The following is a 24,419-nucleotide window of genomic DNA, read 5'->3' on the forward strand; positions in this document are numbered from 1 at the left end:
CCTACCTCTACCCTGAGATATAATCTTTTGTATTTGCTATCTTGGCAGTGGAAGGTGGGAATGTGGCAATTTCAGAGGTCTCCATTTGGCCCTCCCTTCTGTGAGAGCTCTTATCCCAGAGGCCGGGCACCTAATGTAAATATATAAATTCTAATTGAACATTCAGGGATTGGGGGAATGACCCACTGTGTGTGTCCATAGACCCAATGAGCCCACTGAGACCTAGACTTTAGTAAACACTCCATCATATTACCTTGTTGCTGTAAGCCACCACTCCAATAACGTTTCAATGTGAACTCAGATAGTGTGCCCAATAGTCTTCAAATGTTTATTTCTTTCTGCATTGTATGTTCACCTAAATAAATGCTCATAGGTCCCTTTGGGGAAGAACTGAGGAGATCATCACAATGCATGTTTGCAGTGGTGCCCTCCCTTCTGATGTCCTCCCTCCTAGCAACCATTTAGTAATCTTCAGTGGGTTCTGGATTGGAAAACTGGCTCAGGTCTGGACAGTGAGCAGAGGTATTTTATAATAAAATAAAATACAGTGAGCAGATGCTTTTTATTGGGGTAACTGTCTTCAGTCTCCTGCTTCCCGATTCTTGCCTCTATGTTTTTGGCTGTAGTAGTTAAACACCACCCTTTTGGCTGCCTGTCTGTTTTGCTACTAGGGATGCCATGTTCTTTTAATTACTCCCACAACTTCCTATGGGTAAAGCCTTCTTGGCTTCTCCTCTGATCTAGCTGGTCATTATGGCAATTGTGGCTTCCTGGCTTCTGGTGGTTAACTGCCACCACCTAGCCACTATTACTCCGGGGTCTCATCATCCCCATGGATATTAGCAAGCCCCACTCTGTGACTGCCTCTCCTAGCATCAGCCCTGATCTGCAAGGAAAGCTACCACTAAACTTTCTAGAGATGCTAATGCCTCTCTCACCAGCTTATTGCTAATGACTTTGAAAAGTGTGTACTCTAGGTGTTCCTATGTAACATAACCCTTGGGTGTGTCTTCTGAACTTAAGTAACATATCTATTCTAACATATCCATTTCCTTCAACCTCTTTATTCCTTCTTGTACTGTCTACCAGGGCAACTCAGGCATTTTCACTCAAGTAAATGTAGGCTACAGCTTTTTCAGACTTCTAAGAGTGACCCTATCCCTTAGGCTCCTTGCCAGAGTATAAAATCGTATAGCTTTCCTCTTCCTTATCCCACACATACACATACAAAAGAACACCTCAAAGTCAATGAATTATTTCTTACCTAATCAATGTTCTGGCTCCTTTGATCAAAGACCTCAAAATCCAATCCCAGTGCTACTCCCCTGGCTCCTAATGGTACATACTAATTTTTGCAATTCTTTTGAGGCATAGTCTCTTTTTTTTCTAAGACCTAGGACATCCTTAGCCAGCTTTGGCTGGACAGCCATCAGACAGTGGTGTTTGTCAGGCCTCAAAGAGGGGACAGGTAAAGAGAGGCAAGGAGAAGAGGGGAGGGAAGGGAGGGGAGAAGAGATAAGAGGAGGGAAAAAAGAGGGGGGAAGGAAAGGAAGGAAGGGAGGGAGGAAGGAAGGAAAGGACGGAGGAAGGGAAGGAAGTTGGTTAGTCTTAGATTGAAGTACAGCATTGAGAAAGTTTCAGCAATGCTGACATGAAGTCCTAGAGCTAATTACTTCAAAGAAGTCTTATGTCTCCTAGGTACAGGCTAGCCTTAGGATCTTTGCCATACTTAGTCTTTGCTGGCAAGAGCATGCAGGAAGCATGACCTTGGACAAATTTGGTGACAGGTTTCAAAACAAAGCAGCATAACTGTCATTCAACCATGTTCTCTGCAATAGGAAATCTGAAAGGCACATCTTTCTGGCTACCACATTTGATCTGGGTCATCAGCTGGGATGACTTGAATGGCTATATCTACATGGCCACTCCAAGGTCAGCTTCTATGTGGCCTGGAGGTCTCAGGGTAGTTGTGCTTCTTACATAGTAGCTCAAGAACCAAAATTGATTGTGCCAAGAAACCTAGATGGAGGATATATGTCTTCTTATAACCTTGCTCTGGGCTGTGGACTGAATGGTTATGTTCATCCCCAAATTCATATGTTGAAGCTTAAATCTTCAATGTGATGATTTTTGGAGGTGGGCCTTTGGGAGATTTTTGGGTCATGAGGGTGGAGCCCACACAAATGTGATTAGTGCTCTTATAAGTAATGACATGAAAAATATCATCTCTATCTACACCATGTGAGAATTCAATGAGAAGACAGCCATCTGCAACCCAGTGGATGGCCCTCACCAAATATCAGATCTACCAGCACCTTGATCTTGAATTTCCCAGCTTCCAGAACTGTGAGACTGTTGCTTAAGCCACTCAGTCTGAATACCAAGGCATTCTGTTATAGCAGTTGGAATTAACTAACACATCCTGGAAACCACGTAGCATCAATTACCGGTATTCTGTCAGTCACATGAGGTCAGCCCAGATTCAACATGGGATGGCCTGCACAAGAATTGGGAACTGCCTTGGAGACCAGCAACCATAGTGGGATATATAAGGACACATGTTCTTGTAACACTTTATGTGCCTACTTAAGTGACTGAGGCCTTTGTACTTCTCATATCATCACTCATTGAATAATTCAATTTGGTCTATTATAACTCATGGGTTTTAAATTTTTATTCTGAGGTACTATATGTCTGTGAAACTTTTTTTCCCAGTACTTTTCATTGAAATGCTTTTAAACCTATTTCAGATACTCATATTTTATCTATAAAATTTTAATTATTGTTTACAAAGGATTTCAATATCTAAATATTATAGGATACTTGGAGAAAAAGTACGACATTATTTTAAAAATAAAAGAAACCGTACAATTCAAGGAATCCCTACTAACAAAGCCCCAATGGAAATCCTCTTCCTAAAAAGCCGAAAGCCTGTCTTCGAATGTTTTTCATGACTCAACAGCTATTTGTTTTTATTTTCCCTGGGCGTAAAGTGACCTTTTGAAAAAAAGTTTATTAAAGTTGTTTATAGACATATTTCCTAGTCCAATAGTAATAAACATCATTTTCTGGTGTAAATTGTTTTTAAAAAGAAATGTGTAGGACATTTGGTATTTGCTCATCTTAACCTACCTTTCTTACTCCACCAACTGTCCTTGGGCAAAGGGTGGCTTTGGTAAAGGTGAGAAAGAGGACCTTTCCAAAAAAACCACACACATTCCCTTATAAAAATAAAACTAGGAGTCTTGGTTTAAGTCTAGCCAGGTTGGCTGTTCAAATAAATTCATAGTCAGTCTAATGTACATTCATGGCTCTAATGTATCTCTCCCACCTCTTGTCACAGCAGAATTCCAGTCAAGCTTTCCCCAAGCAAAGGATTTATTCACACTGGTACAGATCTGGTTTGAAACATTTTATTGGCAACACTCGTGTCATATTTAGGAACCATAGACTTTTGTCAGACTGTGTTAGCTTCAATGACAAGTATTAGTGGTCAATGATATTTGAAATATTGTTAAAGTACCTAGAAATAATAGGCATTAAAATTCATTTCGTTCGCTGCAACAAACCTCTAAAGATTTCATGTCTTCAGTGGAACTGGCATACTGTAATCGTTATTTGGAACTTAATGTAACCTCAACAGCAGCAGAGAGAATACAGTTCTCTCATTATGCACATGCTCTAGGATCGTTTATTTTAATGCTTTCAAATAAATACATTCCATGCAGCACACTACAATAAATAAGGAGCAGCAATGTTCTTCTAGTAAATCCATTCATAATGTGAGTCACCATGTAAAACACCACATCTCAAGTCTTTGGCCCTGTACCATAACATGAGGCACACTACATCTGCACCCAATCATATCTGGCTTCATATGGATTTAATAGGACTATGCCAGGAGTGCATGTAAGCACAAATTTAACCAGAGGTTTCCAACTATTAAATACAGCTACTAAGTAGTTAAAAGGCAGCAACTTAACCCTTAATCCCCCTCCCTTCATTTTTGAGACAGAAATACAAAGATAGAAATGCTCTGGTGAATTTCGGGTCAGTGGAAAGCATAGTGGGATATATTTGGAATACTTGGAGCAAAGCTGGCACAATATGGCACCCAAAATGTCACAGCAATACTGATACTGAATGGACACTGAATACAACAGACTTGACTGTAGATGCTTAGCTCTAGGACACAAAGGTGGGGGCTGCAGTGGGGGAGGCTCATTTTCACTAGGCAGATAACTCAACAGTGCCTTCCTCCTCACTATCAGCTCTGTTAGCACGAATCTCCACAAGGGTCCTGGCAAATCGGGTCCATTCATCGTTGTGGGGAACTGCAAGCTGCAAAGCAAATAAATGGAGAAATGATGAACAAGATATCTTTCATGTCTGAAAGCCCTGAAGCCCGAATGACTGTCCCTCTGCCCCAATCCCCCCAGAACAGATGTTTCCCTTGGAATGCAAAGGAAATAAAATATTCTTCTTCGGATGAAGCAGGGCCTGAGGTGTTGCTCTTAAACTAACAAGAGAATCATGTCACTCTCGGACTCAAAAGCACTCACAGAATGCATAAAACTTGTAAAACTTATGTAAACTATACAATTACAGTAGCCACATTAAAATGCTTTTGGTAATACATTTTTTTCACAAGAAGACTTACAGAGAACACAGCAAATGAAAACCACATTATTAACCAAGATTTTCAAATAAATGTATATTTTATTTCTCGTCAATGCTATTAATCCTTTTTCTAAAGTGTTGCTGATGTGGAAGTATGAAGGATAAAAGAATAGCTTAGGTATACAAAGAAATATTCCTCCTATCAAATAGTACTTGGACCTTTCCAGAAAGACTTATATGATGATAACTATGAATAGTAGTAACAGTAGCTATTCTTTACAAAGAGTTCTCTTCTAAGTACATTACATGTATTAACTCATTCCTCATAACAATCCTATTGTGTCTCATATTCCTATATTAGAGGCACAGAAAGATGAAATAAACTTACTAAGGTTGCATAGGTAGCAAATACCAGTGTCAGTGGAATCTGGTTCCAATATGAGCATCCTTAGCCAGTATGCTATATGATTCACCAAAAAGGGTGATTTATAACATTTCCAAAATCTCTTCTGTGTACAATTCAGTGAGGAGGAAAGTAATGCCCCCTCCAATGCGTTACTTTCATTCACAGCGAATGTATGAATTATTGTTAGTTGTTTTAAAGGGTATTGCTTTCTGCACATAGCATCTAAAAATAAACTGCTTAAAAATATAATGCAAGTGTTTGGCATAGAAAAAAATAATCGAGGATGAGAAACAGGATTTAGTAGAAGTCTGAATGCTTTTCACATAGAATAAAATTGATTTAGATTTTAGATGCATTTTCTTGGAGTTTTACTCTATGGTGTAATTCACCTATAGGTACTGGTGCTACACTAGCATTATCCACATATTCCATAAACATTAAGAACATACAGGCTATCTCAATTAATATATTTTTTAATGAAAAAAAAAGAGGAAGGAAATAAACCTAAGCTTTGAGATCACTTCTGCAGCTGGAAAATTTCTCACCACACAGAGCTAAATGATTAGAACTTAAAATATTACAAGGATAATATCCTCAAATGCTATCTGTCCAAGAAAACTTATTGGAAAGCACCAACTTCATTGTGCAAAGTATATCCTTAAATTAGTGTACTAGTATTAAGGTTAAATGTTTCAAGAATATAATCTGGAAATGATATACAGGCAAGGGAAGTAAGCTCTTTGACTTATTTTGAGAAGTGCAGTACCAATAAGAATTCTTACTTAGTCACATGAATGAGTTTTTGAATGATTAAATGCTACTGTAGTTATTGAAATGAGTCCAGATTTCTTTGTAGGCAATAACACAAGTTCACAATAGTGCTGAACAATGCTGACATCCTTTTGCTCAGTCTGTTTTCTCTACTTAGAATTCTTTTCCTATATTCCATGATTCTTCCTTTTCCTCTTCAATTTTAGAAAATACTGCACCTGGAAATGAGGCCCCCAAAATGTATGATACAAACAAGCTTACAGAAAAACATAACCAGCAAAGGGTTGGTATTACATTTATGTACAAAAAATAGGACCACTATTTCTTTTCCCTCCTCCAACCTCTGAGCAAGCCTTTCCAAAAATAACCACAAAACAAAAGCTTAAGAAGAGACAAAAGCCTAATCATGAGAACACATTTTTATAACTTTTTCTAAAGTGAGAATCAAGCTAAAGCTAAAATGTCCCGTAACTTCATATTGGAGAAAAAAAACAGGTCTCAATAATACACAGTACATTGCTCATAAAGAGCTGAGTTTGGTTCCCAAACATAAAACTATATTATTAGTTAATATGGTACAAATTTAAGTTAATATATGATGACCTATACAATATTTTATTGATAGCAATGTGTAGAAACTATATACTATAACAAATAGGTAAATGTATTTACATAGTTTTATGTCGTAGTAATGGCAAGACTGTTCAGAAACGGCCCTAGTAAAGATTATGGAACATGAAGGTTTGAATAAATGTCTAGAGACAGTTTAGAAACAGAACTGAGTATCATTTACACTATAAAAATTACACATTTCAAAACTTACACAACTAACTTCTCAAAAATGAATTTTATCAAATTTAAATGTTTCTGCTAAGCACACAAAACATAAGCCGGCAAGTGAGCTATATTTGACTTTCTTCATGGGGATGGGAGTAATAGTGCTGTAATACTAACACATGGCCTTAAAAATATAGATTCACCCTCACAAAAGTGTTACAGTAATCTAACACATCTTGTCCTCTTTTTGATCTGCTAAAGTTTCATTTAAGTTGGCAAAATGTTTGAAGTTTGTTTTTTAGGGATATCTGTTTTGCCAAGTCTTTTTCTCTTTACAGTATCATAATTTTCACAGAAATGTTTATTTCCTTGGTTCACAAAAATTCTAGAATAGAACATGTTGAAAACACAATTCCTTCTAGAAACTTGAAATCAATTTATCTACCTCATCCTATTACACTTTTCACCTTGTTGACTGTAAAAATAACCCAAGATGATTATAATGCTACATTTAGAAGGTGAACTGCAGACTGCCCCATTTTTAGAATTAAACATCACCATCAGGAAGCACTTTGAGTATAATCTTAGCTTGAATGTGTGAATGTGTATCCACAGGCTATTGCTATACCCAAAGTAATAATTTTTGGCATTAGAATTACTTGTAGGTAAGACCAAACAGGTGTCCTAACAAACAAGAGGGCCACTCTTTCACTTTGCATCTATGGCTGTAAACAGCATCCGTTTGAACAGAACTGCCCTTCCTACCCTTGGCAGTTCCTGGCTCTTCTCACCTGGTACTCTCTGATTAGAAATGGCCAGAAAGGAGGCTCAAGAATGTAAATGCATTTATGATTTTCTCTAGGAGATTTTTTAATGCAGTAATACCTTAATCATTAAATAGGAAATATCTTTGTTCATGTTCTTACAGAACAAGACTGTTCTCATGTCCTACCTTGCATATAAATTTATTCAATACTCAATCAGCATTGATTGAGTACCAATTACATGCCAGGTACTGTGTTTGAATTAAAGATACAGTAGTGAATCATTTTGGAATATGACGACTATGAAATACAGACAAAAAATGTTTTCGTAGGTCAAATTGTGTGAATATTGGCATAAAAAAACTTCACTGACATTTAAAAAATGAATAGCCTAAAATTTACCTTCTTTCAGTGACAACTGCAACATTTCCTGATATCTGTTGTGTGTCAAGCAAGTAACAGGGAAGCAAATGGCATGTTAATAACATTGCTTCAGCATTGCTTCAAGCTTCTATTAAGGCATTAAAGGCTCAATCTAGAGCATCACTATGGAATTTTTTCTCTGAGAATAATAGCTTAGAATAATTTCCAAACAATTTACATTTGTGATAGGAAAAAAAATCATTCATAAGTTTCTAATGGCAATGAATAATTTTGACCAATTAAAAATGTATAGTTAAATTAAGAGAACACCATTAAAAAAAAAAAAAAAAACCTTTAAAAATTGCCCAGCATAGTTCTAAGTCAAAGTGGATCTGAAAACATTTTCTGCCTCCAGATTAATCTCTGATGAAATCTGCATCATAGGTTAGGGATGACTCAGACATTCCAACTGCTTCATCAACTGAGTTCACCAATAGCCAGTTCATCCCCTGGTTCAATGACTGTTTTCTAATTTTTTGCTAAACATATAAAGCATTTTCATGTCAAAAGCACTCGGGGCTCTGATTCCTGAGATAATAAAATCTTAACTCTAAGAGAGATCACCTTTTATAGATATGATATGATCCTATTTTTACAGCTGATGAAACTAAGGGCAAAGGTAGTTACTGAGGTAGCAATTTGGACATAAGAAGGAGGTAAAATGAACCTCAGATTTGGACAAGAGACTCAAGTCCTGTTCTCATCTTGGCTGCCGGCAATGGTCAGGCACTTACCCTCTCATTGCCTCAATTGTAAAATAGGGATGATGATGTCTGACCCATTCATCAACAGAGATGTGGAGAGGATGAGAAAGGTAATCTAAGTAAAGAAAGTACTTACTATGAGTTCATCATGGATTGTCATGCATTCTTTTTCTTTAAATTGTCAGTCAAATTGAACAGGCTCCCCAAAATGATACATTTTTTTATTGCATCCATACCAATTCTACAGCAGTTTTCTGTTTTTTAAAAAATTTTCTTTAGGAATTAATTCTGATTGTTATGTGAGGATGTGAAGAAGCAGGGCGTAGACCTTTCTTTAACAGGTAAGAGGGGTCAGTATACGGAGCTAAATGATTTGCTAAAGATCACATAACTTTCACCTGTTAGTATGGGGCAATCAAGAGCCTCACCCTTTTGAGAAATGCCAGCATTCCATGACAGAAGGGCAGGTAGGTAATGCGTTTTGAATCACCTGCTCAAAAATTCTAAAGATTGTTTTAAATTTCCTAAGATTCTTGGAAGACAAAAGGTCAATAAGCAACAGGAAAAGTGCAAAAGTTGTGGAAAAATTCATGAAAATGTATTATTTTAGCCTCCCTGAGCCCCACCTTCCAGCCTAACCACCACTTCTCAAACATGTCAGGGATCTGTCCCCTCCTCTCTGCAGAGTGGCCTGGAGGCTGCCTCTGGACCTGGCCCCACCTCACCCCTGAAAAACTTAACAGTCTAACCCCTGCTTGCCTTGCCAGGGTGTCCTGTATACCTAAAGGGAGGCACAGATTGTGGAGTTACAACATTTGAGAATGGAGCCACAGTTGACTTTTTTCCACCTCACCAGCCAGATCCTGGTTTCTTTCCCAGATTTGCCACTAATTTGCTGTGTGTCTTTAGGGAATGTATGGTTTTAACCTTTCTGATCTTTACTTCCTCATTTGTGTGAAATAAATTATAAGATCCATCTTCTAGGACTAAATAGTAAATAAAACAAAAAAAAATGTAATGAGCTTAACACAGTGCTTGGTACCTTATAAACTATGAATACGTGATGTCGTTTTTCCTTCTCAGTGTTTACTCCCCTCTCTTCCAATTTTTTAATTTTCTTGCTTCCTTGCCTCTGCTCTTTCTTCTGTTTTCTTCTTTTCACCTATTTAGAGCTGTACAGTTTTTTTTAGAAGTTTACCTTATATTTTTTCACATTTTATGTCTTAAATACTCACACAAATAATTTCCTAAGTAGTCATACTTTTAATAATAGCTAATTTTCATGAATTGGGAAGAAGGAAAGAGTTCTTTCAAATCACAAGAAAAATTCCTTCAGAGTTGCTACTTTCCATTGTTCATTTAAAAATCAAGTTTTAAATATAACTATTTATGGTTAATATACACATCCACACACATATGTAGACATGCACATACATATTTTTTATTTTTCACATGTGACTAATATATCCTAATCCAGCTATTTCCATGTGGCACTTTCCACAGCCTTCATTTTTACCTCAAGTTTTAAGGATTTATAACTGCTGTACATGCTGTTAAAAAAATCAAATGACTTTTTATAACTGGGGTTAAACATGCAAATATCATTCATGTGTTCCTTTTTATAATCACATGGCTAGAAACCATTTTGAATAGTTCTATGTAAAACCTTCTTCATTTTTTAGTAATTATAAGGGTTATAATTGGCAGCTATAATATTTTTAAATGGCTGCATTATCTGTAGTAACTTTCACCATCACAATGCAATATTTTTTATAGTAAAAATATTTGTCTCAGGTATTGCTTAGTTTTTCTTTTTTTAAGTCTTGGATAATTAAGACGTTAGAAAAGCACCCTGATTTCAGTTGGTTTCTGAGACACATGCAGTATGGCCAACATATTAAGTGAGTAGGACTCTAGGTTTCAAGATAAATATTCCATGGATGTGTGGCTCATCAGTCTCTTTGCAATTTTTCAATTAGATGAAGTAATTTTAAAAAGTGTGTGGGACTATCATGTTAACCATCGATTTTCAACAGATACACAATTCATCTCTGTATTCATCTAAAAATTAAAGTTTTCTGTTAAAAAGATAGAGGTGTCCTTTCATTTTAATATACATTATTTGTTAATGTATTTACAGCAAATGTGGAAATGTACATCGGTTTCCACAGGACGACTGCTAAACCCCTCTAAACTCTAAAAGCCTTTCAAAAAGGACTTTATTAATGGCACCCAAATTCAGGAAATTGTTGACTTACTGGTATACAAATACACGTCTGTGTTCAGAGGAAGCCTATATTTTTTAGGACAATTCCCTTTACCACACACACAGATGGAAGCAAAGTGGGAGGTAATATGCAATGAAACAGCCACTGAACGACCAAGCATACCCGCTTCACATAAATACAGCTCCACTGTATTTAACTCCCGGGAGAGTCTAGCATCACGGCTAACAATGGATAAAACCACGGACCAGAATTCCAAGCCAGAATGCAATATACAGAGGGTGTAATATACTGCAGTGTTCCACTACAAAAAAAAATACACGGTATGCAACTTATTTAGAGCTGTTTCAAAGAAGTCGACAAAGTAGGAGTTACATTAGTCTCTGTACAGTACAGTCTGCTATTACCAGTCAATAGGTTAAAATTCTGTAGAATGTAGCAGCATTCTTACCTATTGTGGTCAGATGTTACCTGATTATTTTTAACTTTCTTTTCATCTGGAAATTTCATTTAAGGGAAGCCTACTCCACCCATGAAACTTGCGACCTCTCTGCCAAAGGTCTCTTCTTTTGTATCTTTAAAGGAGTGGTTTATTTTTACTGCATGGTTTTTTTTTTTTTTTTTTTTTTTTTTGAATAACACTTTTTAAAAAACTATTACCACTGAATTAAGAAAAGAAATAAAAGTAGGACATAAAAGTCAAAGTAAGTAGTAACAACTATGGGTCTCTATCAATTTCAGTAAGCCAGGAAATATAGAAGGAAATACATATCCTTTTCCTTAAACACTATCTGAAGAAAGTAACATTTAAAATATTTTTCATGTTAAAATTTAGCATCATAGGAAGCATGACAACATTCTGAAGGTTTTACCCGTGGAAGAAAAAAAAAAACCAAATAGCCAAAAAAACAGTTAATTCATGAAGACCTAAAGATGAATAGTCTTGTTCACATTTGTATTAAAATCTTATCATCTTTCTTCCTCAGAAATATTTTAGTCTAATTTTTTTTCCCTACTATTTGGAAGAATCTAGTTCGCTGCCCAAAAGATGAGGAAAATGCTAAAAACGCTGGTTGATGGGCAATAATGAAAAATACACTTTCTAAACATGAATAACTTCTTTTTCCATAACACAAAAGATCAAGAAAATGGTAGGAAAAAGCAAAACCATATGCTACACAAGTTGATCGGTCACATTAGCTACTAAACATATATCGCTTCTTTTCCTGATATTATTAACTATAGGTTTTCTAATAAATTCTTAGCAACCACTGCGTCTAGGCAGTTTTGACAAAAAGAAGGCTTATTGCTAAACACCTTAAAAACATTTACCAAGGTAATAAAAGAAATGTCATTCCCTCCTACTGAATGTTTGGGCATAAAAGAGGTATTTTTATAACGCAATTCATGATTTACCATATCTATAGTGTCCAAAAAAAGCACAATGAAAAGGAAGCATTTTTCCAGTGGTTTGACAACTGTTTGAATCAACTGTTATGCTTTCATTACACTAGTGGCCAACTGCTCACTTTTGAAACCACAGGAGGGGAGGGAAACTGGGAAAGAGATTGGAAGGAAGGATAGGCGCTCTTCTCTAAAGATATTTTCTAAATATCCTTTTCTGTGCAACTATAGTTAATAATTTTTTTCCTTTGCATCAATCTGTAGCCAACTTGGAGGCTGCATCTTGTATGCTCTACACAATTAAGTTTTCCCCATTCACCCATCAAATATTTATTGCGTGCCTAATATGTGCCAGGCACTGTGCTAGACTGGGTTATTGTATTTTAATAGACAATCATCAAGTAACCGCTTTGTGTAAAATTCTGTGGATGTGGTCTTCCAAAGTTAGAAAAAAATGTACTGAGGAATATGATAATCAAGGGAGGGTTAACAATCTGAATTCTTTTTCTTTTTCTTTTTTTTTTTAAGTTATAAGGGTAACTTTAAAAAAAAAATCATACTAGAAGGTGTTCACTTTCTTATTTATTTACTTTGAAAATATTTATCTATGTTCACCTGTCTAAGGCACCTTAATGCTGAGACCAATAAAAATAAAAAATTTAATCTAAATATTGAGAAACTATTGGTTGACTATTAGGAGAAAGAGGTTAGAAATGGGCCACTGTTTTATCTACTAGCTTAAAAGTACAAAATTTCTTTTGCAACGCTAGCAGTTTGAATGTTTCCTAAACGATAAGCAACTCTTGCTTTAAAATTTAAAAGATATTCTAATAGCTGACATTCTCAAAAATTCATGTAAACTTTCCTTGAAAGTGAAATATAATGATTCATTCACTTCCTCACTTTGCAAGTCCAATATACGTGGTGTATAAATATTTACACAGCAAACATGCATAAGCAGATACTTGATTATGTATTATATTTTAGATATGCCAACAGTAGCACACATACAGATGTAAGAAACAACTCAATTCTATACAGGCCAGGGTTAATCTAGATTCACAGATGATTGGAGAGACTTCACACTTAGCTTTTAAAGCTGTGATTTGAGGCTACTGCTCTAAGCAGCAATTTTTCAAGATAAAATTTAGCAATTTTGAAATTATAGAACTAAACACAATTTTGTCAGCCATAAAAAAATTAACACTATAATTAACAACTGCTTCATAATCCAAACTGCTATTGAAGATGACAGTTTGAAACCACAGAAGAATCATGAAGATGATTAATTATACAAACTTGTTCTTCTTTCAGAACGTTTATATTCATAGATCATTTATCACCAAAATGAGAATATATGAACTTCATTGAATATTGCAAATTACTATACACACATTAATTTGCTGTTTATAATATTAGATATTAGGGCTTTCTTTTCATTGAATCAACTACTCCATAATACATGAAGGTCATAAGTATTTTCTTATCAATTCAGAAAAAATATTTGCTTGAGGAGATATTAATCCTACAAGTCCATTTTCATATACTAACGCTACCTGAATAAGGACACTATTTATATAATAATTAGTTTAATCATGGTCTTTTACATATATAATTATCGAAGTGAAAGCCACTGCTATTACATGCACTATAAAATGAATACTTATAACATTAATTGGAATTAATAGCGCCTTTTCTTTTTTAAATTAAGCACTTTTAGCAGAAGAAATAAAGTTGATACTAAAATTACAATCATAGATTTTACCCAAAATATTTAATTTCAAATACATATAATTTATTATGACAAAGAAATGAATTAATATATTATTTCAAAGTGGCTTAATTTATGTAATTATATTTATTAGCACAACAAATCTGCCCATACAAATATATCTTTGTGCCCTTTGAGTTAACAGCACAGCATTGTGGCTATAACACCAAAAATCCAAGTAAAAACTGAAAAGTCCAGTTGAAAATCTTGATGCTTTGTTCTTATGCCGTCAACTGCTATCTAGATGTTATCAACAGAACCAGGTATTTGGATTTTTCACATTTTATCTGGATGTTTGGTATCATTGGAAGAATTTATGCCTAAGTATTGTCTTTTTCATGCAGGGAAAAATTAAAGGAAGTATTTAGTATCAGCTAAAGAAAATAATATTGTTTATCCACCTAAAAATAAGCCAGTACTTGCAAAGGCCTTCAAGAATCTAGGAAGTTAATGGCCACACTCATTTAATGAGAAACACCAGTGTTTCAGATGATCATACCTGGGTGTTGCTAAGCTGAGACCAACTCTGCTCTTCTGGAGGCTGCAAAAACCCAGCCATGCAATCAGGTTTGCCTTGTGCAGGGGACAACAGGCTTCACAAAGCACAGTTATTAAAACTGGCTGATTGCAAATGCAGTTCTTTTTATTAAGGGACTCTTGTTTGAATTAACCTCCCAAATCTAAGTTTAACTTCTCAGTTTTGTGTTTTGTACATCCACTTCCTCAAGGAGGAGAATTATTTTATATTCAAGGCACAGGCTGCTTATGGAGAATTGATGTAGGCCCTATGCTACTGAAAAACAAGGAGTTCCACAAAGTAAACAATTATTGCCCAAGTGTGATCCCCTTAAAAATCATCATTGTATTTTATTTATTTTGTGTCACTCAAACCCTTTTTAGCTCCCAGTACTTCCAGCTTATCAGATGCCGCTACGTCAAACTGCTATTGAAAGCCTAAGAAAAATGGCCCGTTGAATCTCTTTCCTTTTATTCTTATTCTTGCTGGCTATGAAAGCATTTGAGGCACTTACTAACAGTTTTTATATATAACACCTTGACCATCATCATTCTAAAATATATTGTGTAGGCCATTTTTCCTGTTGGGGTTACAAATAAACTTTTCACTCCTGATTTTTCGTTTTGACTTTAAAATATATTCAAATGGACATTTAAAATCATGTTTTACTTTTTAAAATCATGTTTTTACTTGTAACAAATCATGTGTTACATTTGATCTCTCATGTTAACCGACATCTTTCTTTTCCAAGAATGTTTCAAGGCCCGTATTTCCAATGTCAAATGTATTATACCTATTGAAATTTGTAATAAAATTACTATTATTCTTTTGGCCCCCAAATAGTCATATCAAACAAGCTATCTGAAATGGCTACCAAAGTTCAGAATTCACATTTAAAGATTTATGCATGTTTTCTTAGGTAATTAGTGAATAGGATACCAAATCAACAAAGCTGGGATGATAAGATTTGTCCATCTCTCAAACCATGGTTTTTAAGTTGCCATTTTATTCTTCAAATGCTACTTTGAGCTGAAAATGATTCTGTAATTTTATCATTTGACTACTATAAAATATAATCAGGGATTTGAAACCTGTGTGAATTTATCGCAACTGAAAACAAAATCTTCCCTGGAAGAGGTTAATGGAAAAAGAAATAATAGGAGGTGGAAGATAAACTGCTTCTTTCAAAACTGGAGCTGCAAACAGCATTCTAACTAATTCAGATAAGCAGCAAACATAGTTGTTAGGGGATATTTATGACAGCTGCATCTGTGTGACAGCACTGAAGCCTTAACAATGGCGGCAGGCTTTCTATAAAACACATCTGCAAGAAAGACAGGTAGATAGGCTGGCTATCAATCATCAGGACACGTGAATAATTCTGTACATACTGGCCTATGTGCTGTTGAAGTCAGCTCTCTATACATAGAAAAGCTTGCTCTTCAGTAACAGAGCCATGGCAGTGAGTAATTTTTATTTTTATTTCTTTAAAATGTGTGTTCATATATTATTTAAAAAAACAACAATAGCTCTCTCTTTTAAAGAATATTTATAGTTAGTTTCAAACTTATTATCCTACCCATGTTTCATTTAATTGAATGGCATCCTTCCCATAATCCAAAATGAACAGATTGCATCCCATAGTTTGGAGATTTCTCAAAACTTATTCAGAAGCTAGGCTTATTTTTAATTTTGAATCTCAGAAAATTTAAATGGTGCATGCAACCGCTGTCTATTTAAGGAACTTTTGAGGGCACAAATAGAATAAAAATTATAGCCAAATAATAAAAAGGGGGTCTTCTCTGTCTTTTGTCAGATTTGCATAACTTCCACTTATGCTAATGGGAGTTCAGCACCTGCTCTGCAAAGAAAATAGACCCCTATCTGTGAAAATAAATGTATACAGTGTATTTTCCAGATATAATGCTGAAATCAAACAACAAAAAGTGTTTGTTATATAAACATAGTATCATGTGGCCTACCTGAGACCATTGCTGTAAACATTAATATCATGTGGCCTACCTGAGACCATTGCTGTTTTATATTTTACCTCTTGAGTCATAGGCTGCAGGATATTACTCATGTCTTTGTCATTTAAATGTAACAAAAAGAAAAAAAAAGGGAGATGGACAAACTCAGTCTGGTGATTTCAGTGAGCTCATACACAATCCTATGTTTACCGCTTCAGAAGTTCATAATAAATTGCATCACTAAATCTGGATTCAAGCCACTGCTCTCTGCCATCATCTTAAAAGTCATGGAGAATAACTGTACATAATAAGAGGAAGGCATGGTCATGGGGGCACTGAGCTGGGACTCCCTGCAGCAGCTGCAGCCTCAGCTGGAACAGGAGATCTGGCAGACGACTGTCAGTGACTGGTGACACTGCAATGCCCTAATCAGGGAATGCCAGGACTCACAGGAAGCAAGTCTATCTGGGCTTCAATGGGGATGTTTCCATCAATGCTCACAAAAGTTTCTCTTCATGGAGTTCTCAGCAATGGTGTGGACAGAGAAAGGCTGTCCCACTCCCCTCTAACTGCAGCAGGCATCTCAGAGATCTTTCCCCAAATTATATTATTAATACATTTTCAGGTAAAATGATGATGTGATCCAAACAGGGTTGTGGGAGGTGAATCGGGATCTCCAGTATGGCTTCAGCTCTATCTTTATGTTCCTTGATGTTTATAATGTAGAGTTGTGGCCCTTCTCATTAAACATTTTTAAATACTTTTAAGAAATAGGTAATGAGGCTGGGTACAGTGGCTCATGTCTGTAATCCCAGTACTTTGGGAGGCTGAGGTGGGTGGATCACCTGAGGTCAGGAGTTTGAGACCAGCCTGACCAACAGGGTGAAACTAAAAATACAAAAATGCACTGGGCACGGTGGTGTGTGCCTGTAGTTCCAGATACTTAGGAGGCTGAGGCAGGAGAATTACTTGAACCCGGGTGACAGAAGCGCACCACAGCACTGCAGCCTGGGCAAGACCAAAACTCTGTCTCAAGAAAAAAAAAGGGAAAAGAAATAGGTAATGAGAAGATCATATAGTAGTGTGTCCAACCATTTAACTACATTTCTAGAGGTTTCTCCTTCTTCCTAATGATCTAGGTTAAGGCCCATATATACATATATCTATATATTTCTTTCTTATTTGCCTGATGAGTGGCATTAAGAGTAACACTCTGGTGGACAGGACTGGCTATATAATCTGCAGTGTTCAGTGAAAAATGCAAATGTAGAGTTCCTTCCCAACAGATTTTTGCAAAACAATTGCAAGACAATGACAGAGCATTAACCCAAGCTCAGGGCTCCCCTAAGCACGCGGCCCTATGCAATTGCACAGGTCCTATACTCTTCAAGACAGCCTCACTTATGGAACAAGCTCTTGGCAAAAGCTAGCCTACAGGCCCCTCATTTCTCCCCAGCCTAAAATAAGTCTCCTCAAAAGAAGTCTTCCGGGAGAATGAATATGAGATGTCTTCCCACAGAAGAACGTACTAAGGAAAATGGATCAACACTGTTTTAGAGCACTGCGTGCTCTAAAAAGAAATAGGTAATAGAGCACTGTGTGCTCTAAAAACCTACCACGTACTTTTTAATACAGTTTGTATTATAAAGCTTATCTAAAAGCATTTTGTCTTCTTTCTAGAGAGTTTTACAAAGCAAGGTTTTCTGCCTAAAGGCCAGCACGACCATGGTTACGAGTTTCATTTTAATGTGGACCAGGGAACCAATTTTGAGTATGGGTAATGGTGGCAGAGCCTACTGGCAATTTAGTCCTCAGTGCCATATTTGTTTCTTCTTAAATAGCTCCCTGCTCAACCACCCTCCCTGTAGTCAGTCATGCACCAGCCTTAGATTTGACCTCTAATTCCAAATGGGCCAGCCTGCCATGAAACATTCCATCCGGCCTTCCGCAGTTTAGGTGATTTGGAAGGCTGAGAAGGCACTTGTCTAGAGAGTGCACTTCTCTTTAAGCACAGTTACGTTCTGTCAGTTCTGGGCTGGTGAACGATCCTAGAGTAATCATAATAGTGGCAGCATTTGCCCTTAAGGGATCTCTCCCTTTCAGAAGTGGGCTGCAGCTAAGCCTCAGATGTAGGGAAGTCATTTTTCCTTTTAGTACATGGTGCCTCTACAGACTAGGTCTTCAGTGCTTTAGAATAAAGCTTAGAATTGGCAAAGAGAAACACAAAAGTTCCCTTTTCCACCCAAACAAATATGATTTACAAAATACTTAGAAAAAAACCCAGTTAAGACAATTATTTTGTTAAGTCTCAGTTTTTCTGAGCTATAGATTGCTTTGTATATGATCAAACAATACCTAAAGAATTGTTCAAGTGTATAAGCTTATCCTGATTTTTGATCATTCAGAGAAGGACTAGAGATTGTAATATTACCTACTCTCAATAAAACAGTATATCCTTTCTTTTCCTTGGTAGTGAATTTGTAGGGATAAACAACCCTACAAATTGTTTGGTCTATTATATGTCACAGAGATTTTTCTATAGCCTGTCTAGACTCCAGACAATAGGCGAGACTGGCCTATAGTTGCAGACATTTCTATAGTCTGTAATATCACTTAGAAAAGTAAGGGCAATCACGTAAAAATGAAAACCAGCCTGACCTGCCAGTACGATAGTAGAAATATGAGTATAACAACACTTTACAATTTAGAAAGGATGATAACATCTTAGAAAGAAGTTTTAGCAGCCACATATCAGCCAAAGTAACTTTTGTAAAATCATATATACTCACAAAATACATCATGTTCAAGTGATTCTGTCCAAAAGCCATCAAATCACTTTTACTGCAGAAAATTCTGTATATATGTCATGTGTTTCCTTATTGCATAGACAGAGTGTATTAATGCATGTGTGTGCATATATATGCGTGTATATATATAATATTCAAGTCAAAATAAAGACTTTATAAAATATAAACCAGATTGTTAAACTATTCTGTTTTCAGTCCTTTTAGAATACAACAAAGAGGAATAAAATAATTAATATCGCGTATAATCTTATGTGAGTTAAGGGACATTATGTATATGCAAAGGAGGTAGAGCAAAGTGTTTTTAAATCTCATCTATTTTCTGTCATTGTATCTCTGAGCATGTCTTCATGTCTATTGCTCTCCTACAATCACACTTGTTATAAGCAAAGGAAAGGAAAAGGAAGAAGAAAGGAAGAAAAGAAAGAAAGAAAGAGAGAAAAGCCTTCTTTTTTTTACATTCTCCTTTGCTCTTATTTTTTAGAAAGTGACCCAATAAAGAATATCTGTTTTTGTTGTTGTTAGTTTTACTTTGATGAAGACCATGAGAAAAATACATTAAACACAAAGAATACTGATTTAAGAAAAAATACTGCTATAACGCTATTGGTGGTATTTCTGACTCGGAGGGTATTCTCTTCCCCAAAGACTCCAAACTACATCAATAGTCACTAGACCATTTGCATCTTCACCATTGGTGCCAATATTAATAGAATCTTTGTCACTGCTGGAACAACTCAGCTTGTGGCATCAGGAGTAGTGAAGGGGTGTCAAATGAAACAGATAACATACAGTAAAAGCAAGAGATTTTTTTTTTTCACTTAGAATTATGCATCCAGAATAGAAAACTCCCATTTCTAAAGTCATTCAGTTTTTGTCCCTGGCTGAATTTTAAAAAACACCATCTAGCTTGTTTCAACATAATCAACTATACCATATAGCAGTATATAATATGTCATCAAAAGTTCCATTGTAGAACAAACCATCTAGGATTGCCAAATTTATAGAATGCTGATTGATGAAACCATAAAGAATCCTTCTCAGTATGATCAGCTAAACCCATCCGCCAGGCACTCACAGAGTACTTTCTAGGTCTAGGATGCTATGCATACAAATGTGGTATATTTTCCCCCTGGAATGCAAATATTAGATTCGTATTATGCCAAAATAGCATTACATAACACTCTTATTTTGTTTTGCTTGAAAGTTCAATATTTTCTTTTTCTTTAAGGAAAAAATTCTTTACCTCACCAGAAATGAAGGTTTTTGTCAACACTTTCTCATATAGTAACAGAAACAGATTATCTTAAGCACGATTGATTGATAATGTAATATTAAATTAAGATCATATAAAAATTCAAGGAGATTTGTCTGAAATAAAAGGTAGGTTTGTTTCCTTTTCTATATGCCATGATATTCAGGAATACTTTGCATATCATGTAATAAGACATACTAGAAAGGTATATATCTCATATAATAAATTTGAATACCACAAAATGGTACAAAATTCTGATTAATCTCATTCTCAATTGGCTATACTTTAAGAAAAATAGTATATATATTTATTAAGCATATCAACCAAAACTTGACTTTTCAAGTAAATAAAAAGTTCCAAATTCAATTTGAGCATGATATATTTGGCAAATTTTCATTCTCATGAAATTAGTGGGAAGTGCCACACTCCATCACAGGATGACAGGGCATTCCATAGGACTCCAAAAGGAGCTTGCATCATTAACTAAAGCATCCTGTACATGGAGACAGAAGATTACATTAAACCCTAAGGAAGTCTCATGAAACTAGCACTGAAGTCAATGGAAATTTGCAAGCACATTAGAAAGGGTCCTTATGGCCTACAAGGTCTTGCCAATAATTTCACTAGGTCTTTAAAGTAGAGAAATACACAAGTCAAAACAATAACAACAACACAAACAAACACACATGTACCTCTCCAACATCATAGACCCAAATACGGCCTTCCGAGTCCCCAACAGCAACTTCTTTGCCAGCTTGAGCCCAACGAACACGGTTTAGGGCAGATGCCCCCTCAATGGCCACACTTGCTGTTGGAACCTGCCAACGGGTTATGACAGAATAAAACAATCTCTGAATATGAATTTAAATATACAAATTTACAATAATACGTTTAACTGGATGAGTCACCAACTGCTTTAATGTGCATGAAGTAATATACATCACTTGTGCAGGGGGAAAAAGGACTCATTGTTCTTAAATCATATGCTCCACTGAATTAAGGGGTAGAGAGAAGAGACACTTTAACAAAAAAAGGAAAGGAGGGAGAGTCTTTTTACATAGTCACCAGGCAGTAAGCGGCATGAATATTTCTTTGGATTATGACAAATGTACATCCAAGAAAAAACACAGGAGCTAAATGGGATCCTTCCCCATCGGGTCATGGTTTATGGACAGATGGAGAGAGAGAGAGAGAGATCTCAGTATTTACCAAGATTAAGGATACCAAAAAGGCAGAAAGTGGGTGCATAATGGAATAAAAGTCATATTAATGTGAGTCTTCAAGGAAAAAGTAAACATATGTATTGATCCCTCAAAACCTCATCAAGGAGGAGATGATCAGAATAAGAAAGGAAAACACAGAGGTAAAAAAAAAAATTCAAAATATTCAAATTCTCTCTCTCTCTGTTTTTTTTTTTTGTTGTTGTTGTTAAATCTGTCTTCCTCCCTCTGGCAGTACCAAAGTTTGATAAGGGATTCACAACTTTGGCACTGTCCCCAGGATGACATCGTGATAGATTACAGTCACCCACTCATAGAAAATATCTTATATCTCCTTTAATAAACACTTCAAATCTAAAAACCTCGATGCTTATAATAATAATAGTTAAAGTGAACGGGAGGTGCTACAATGAAACCTGCAGCATTTGTTCCAAGAACCTCAGTATTTGGAAAGACTTTTTAGTGGGTCTACCTCTCTTCCATTATCAGTTGTGTAAATGCTTGTCTTCAAGGTTAGAAGTTTAAAATTGACATAAAGCTCAGATCTCTTGAGCATTTTACAAGAATGTTGAATAGGAAATGACAACATGCCATTAAGAGAGGAAAAGGTAAATATTAAAACAAAAAGAAAAAATATGGTGAAAAGAGGGTCACCAAGATCATCTCATGCCACTGTTTAAGACCTGTGTCTAATAAACATGTCGTATTAGGATGGAAACACAACATGTACTGTGGCTCAGCACCGCCGGCATTCTGTTATTCAGGGAATTGAAACCATCTGTTTATACGAAATTATTGACCCAATACCTATCTTTAAAATAGCAATAAAAACTCCATCATATGAAGAATCTATGTTTAAACTTAATCTTGAAATCAATAAAAATTCTTTCACCCGCTTAAATCATTGTATGTCAATTGTGAGGGAAAAAAAAAAAAAGAACCAAAAGTCCCCGGCTCATTTATTTTAGAAAAATATACAATTTCTACAATAAAAGTACCTGCTGTGCAAGCTAGAGTCTGAATTTTTAACCAAACCTTTCAAAGGCTGAAACAATGTGAATTTAGATGGATCATAATTCTGTCAATACACTTTATTATTAGTGTGCTGCCCAGAAAACAAATCTGTGGTTCAGCTGTAGACTCTTCCAAGTTAATTTTTAATACCATAATTTAGAAGGACCATACAGGATCCTTACTTAATTCTATTACCTAATTCCATGAACAATCTGATATTGAATAGAATTAGGTAATATATGAACAATCTTAAAAATCAAATAAAATGTTTAATCTTAATATGAATATAACAAAAAATTAATCACAAAATAAACTGACATTTTGACACATTTAAAATAATGCCTAATACATTTTCAAGAATTTTATTTGGAATATAAAAGTACTATAACAAACTGAAACAATATTTTAAACATTTAAAAATAGTATCTTTTCATAGATATTATAAATGATAGAAAATAATGATCACAGCCTATATGATGTGCTAGAAAATTCATGAATGCATGAAGAAAATGACAAAATATATTTGTATTAATCTGATCAATAATGACCTTTCAAAAGTTGATGAATAATAAAAAACAATTCATATGTTCTCTCTGTCTCTTATTCTTGTACTTTGATTTCACAGATACTTCCAGTTTTCCTGGCTCAATCATTTTAATTGCAAAGACAAGATTTATATATCATAAATTATTACATTAAGCAGTAGAAATCAGAAATACTGAAGTGGTAAATATGAACTATCCTTACATAGGAACAGCTGGAATAAGTTGGTCCAAAAATGTAATAATATGAACAACAACAACAAAACATACTGCTATGCTGATAATTCAGATTTTTCTAAACAAACCTAATTTTTAATCTGACAAATATTTGAAAAATCTTGTTCAACTTGCCAGAAGGCAAAAATGATTTGAAGGTTTTAAAAGTGTTCAGTTCATTACTCGATTTGAGTAGGACTCAATGCATCTCTACTATTATTGCGAAAGCAGAATTATGTTTACCACAAAACTAAACAGTTTGCATGACCAATAACGATTTTAAAAAAATGTTTAGCTATAAAACCTTATGCGGTTGTCTCTTGATACCTAGAGAAAGAGAGGGGGAAATAATCACGTTTGTCAATGTTGAGATATTATAGTTTCATTTTGCCTTAAAAAAATATTTATAAGAAAAACAGTTACATAGGAATTATTAAGGAGTTTGTAAAACACTCACTCCCTTCATATGCATTGTAGTTGGGTATCACCTAAACATTATCTCAACTAAGCTGGATTTCTAATACAGCGGTCTCCTAAGTCAATCTGGAAAATGTTGGGTTTTTTTGGTTGCTTTAAATGAATGAATTTCTTCTAGCAAATAGAAGCAATACGATTTTAATAAATAGTGATGAAGACTCTGGAAAACCCTTACAATGGAGGATAATAACATCTTTCTATTAAAAACAATGATGTTATAAACCTTTCAACATCCAAATGATGGGGCATTTCACGTACTCAAGCCTTTTGGTTATTTTCAAAGATGCTTCATTACACAACTCTTATCCTTGTCACAGAGTTCTTGTAGCTAAAAGGAAAAATAGACTAAAATTGAAAGATTTTTAAAAGATAACTACTTGTGATTATAGGTGTATATACCCTTGAAGATACAAGGACTCAATAATAACACCTGAAGAATATTTTCCTGCCCCCCTCCCACACACACACACAAAATACGAGGGAAGTATGCTCCTCCTCAGATCCTCCAGCTGTGGGCTTCCTAATTAAAAAGGCTGAGC

General features: G+C 35.4%; 1 protein-coding gene across 5 annotated transcripts in view; it reads right to left on the minus strand.

Moving 5' to 3' along the window:
• Nucleotides 1-3,397: 3,397 nt before the first annotated feature.
• DYNC1I1 (dynein cytoplasmic 1 intermediate chain 1) overlaps nucleotides 3,398-24,419 on the minus strand; it is a 315,600-nt gene continuing 294,578 nt past the window's right edge. For all 5 annotated transcript variants that reach the window (XM_012450775.2, XM_012450772.2, XM_012450774.2 and 2 more), the window contains 2 exons: nucleotides 21,104-21,229; nucleotides 3,398-4,341 (listed from right to left, as the gene is read on the minus strand). In XM_012450775.2, coding sequence (XP_012306198.1) covers nucleotides 4,231-4,341; nucleotides 21,104-21,229 — 237 coding nt within the window. In that variant the 3' untranslated portion in view covers nucleotides 3,398-4,230. The remainder of the gene's footprint in view (nucleotides 4,342-21,103; nucleotides 21,230-24,419) is intronic.

Source organism: Aotus nancymaae, unplaced genomic scaffold, assembly GCF_030222135.1.
Source record: "Aotus nancymaae isolate 86718 unplaced genomic scaffold, 86718_ANA_hifiasm-v0.15.2.pri h1tg000025l, whole genome shotgun sequence".
NCBI classification, from domain to species: Eukaryota; Metazoa; Chordata; class Mammalia; order Primates; family Aotidae; genus Aotus; species Aotus nancymaae.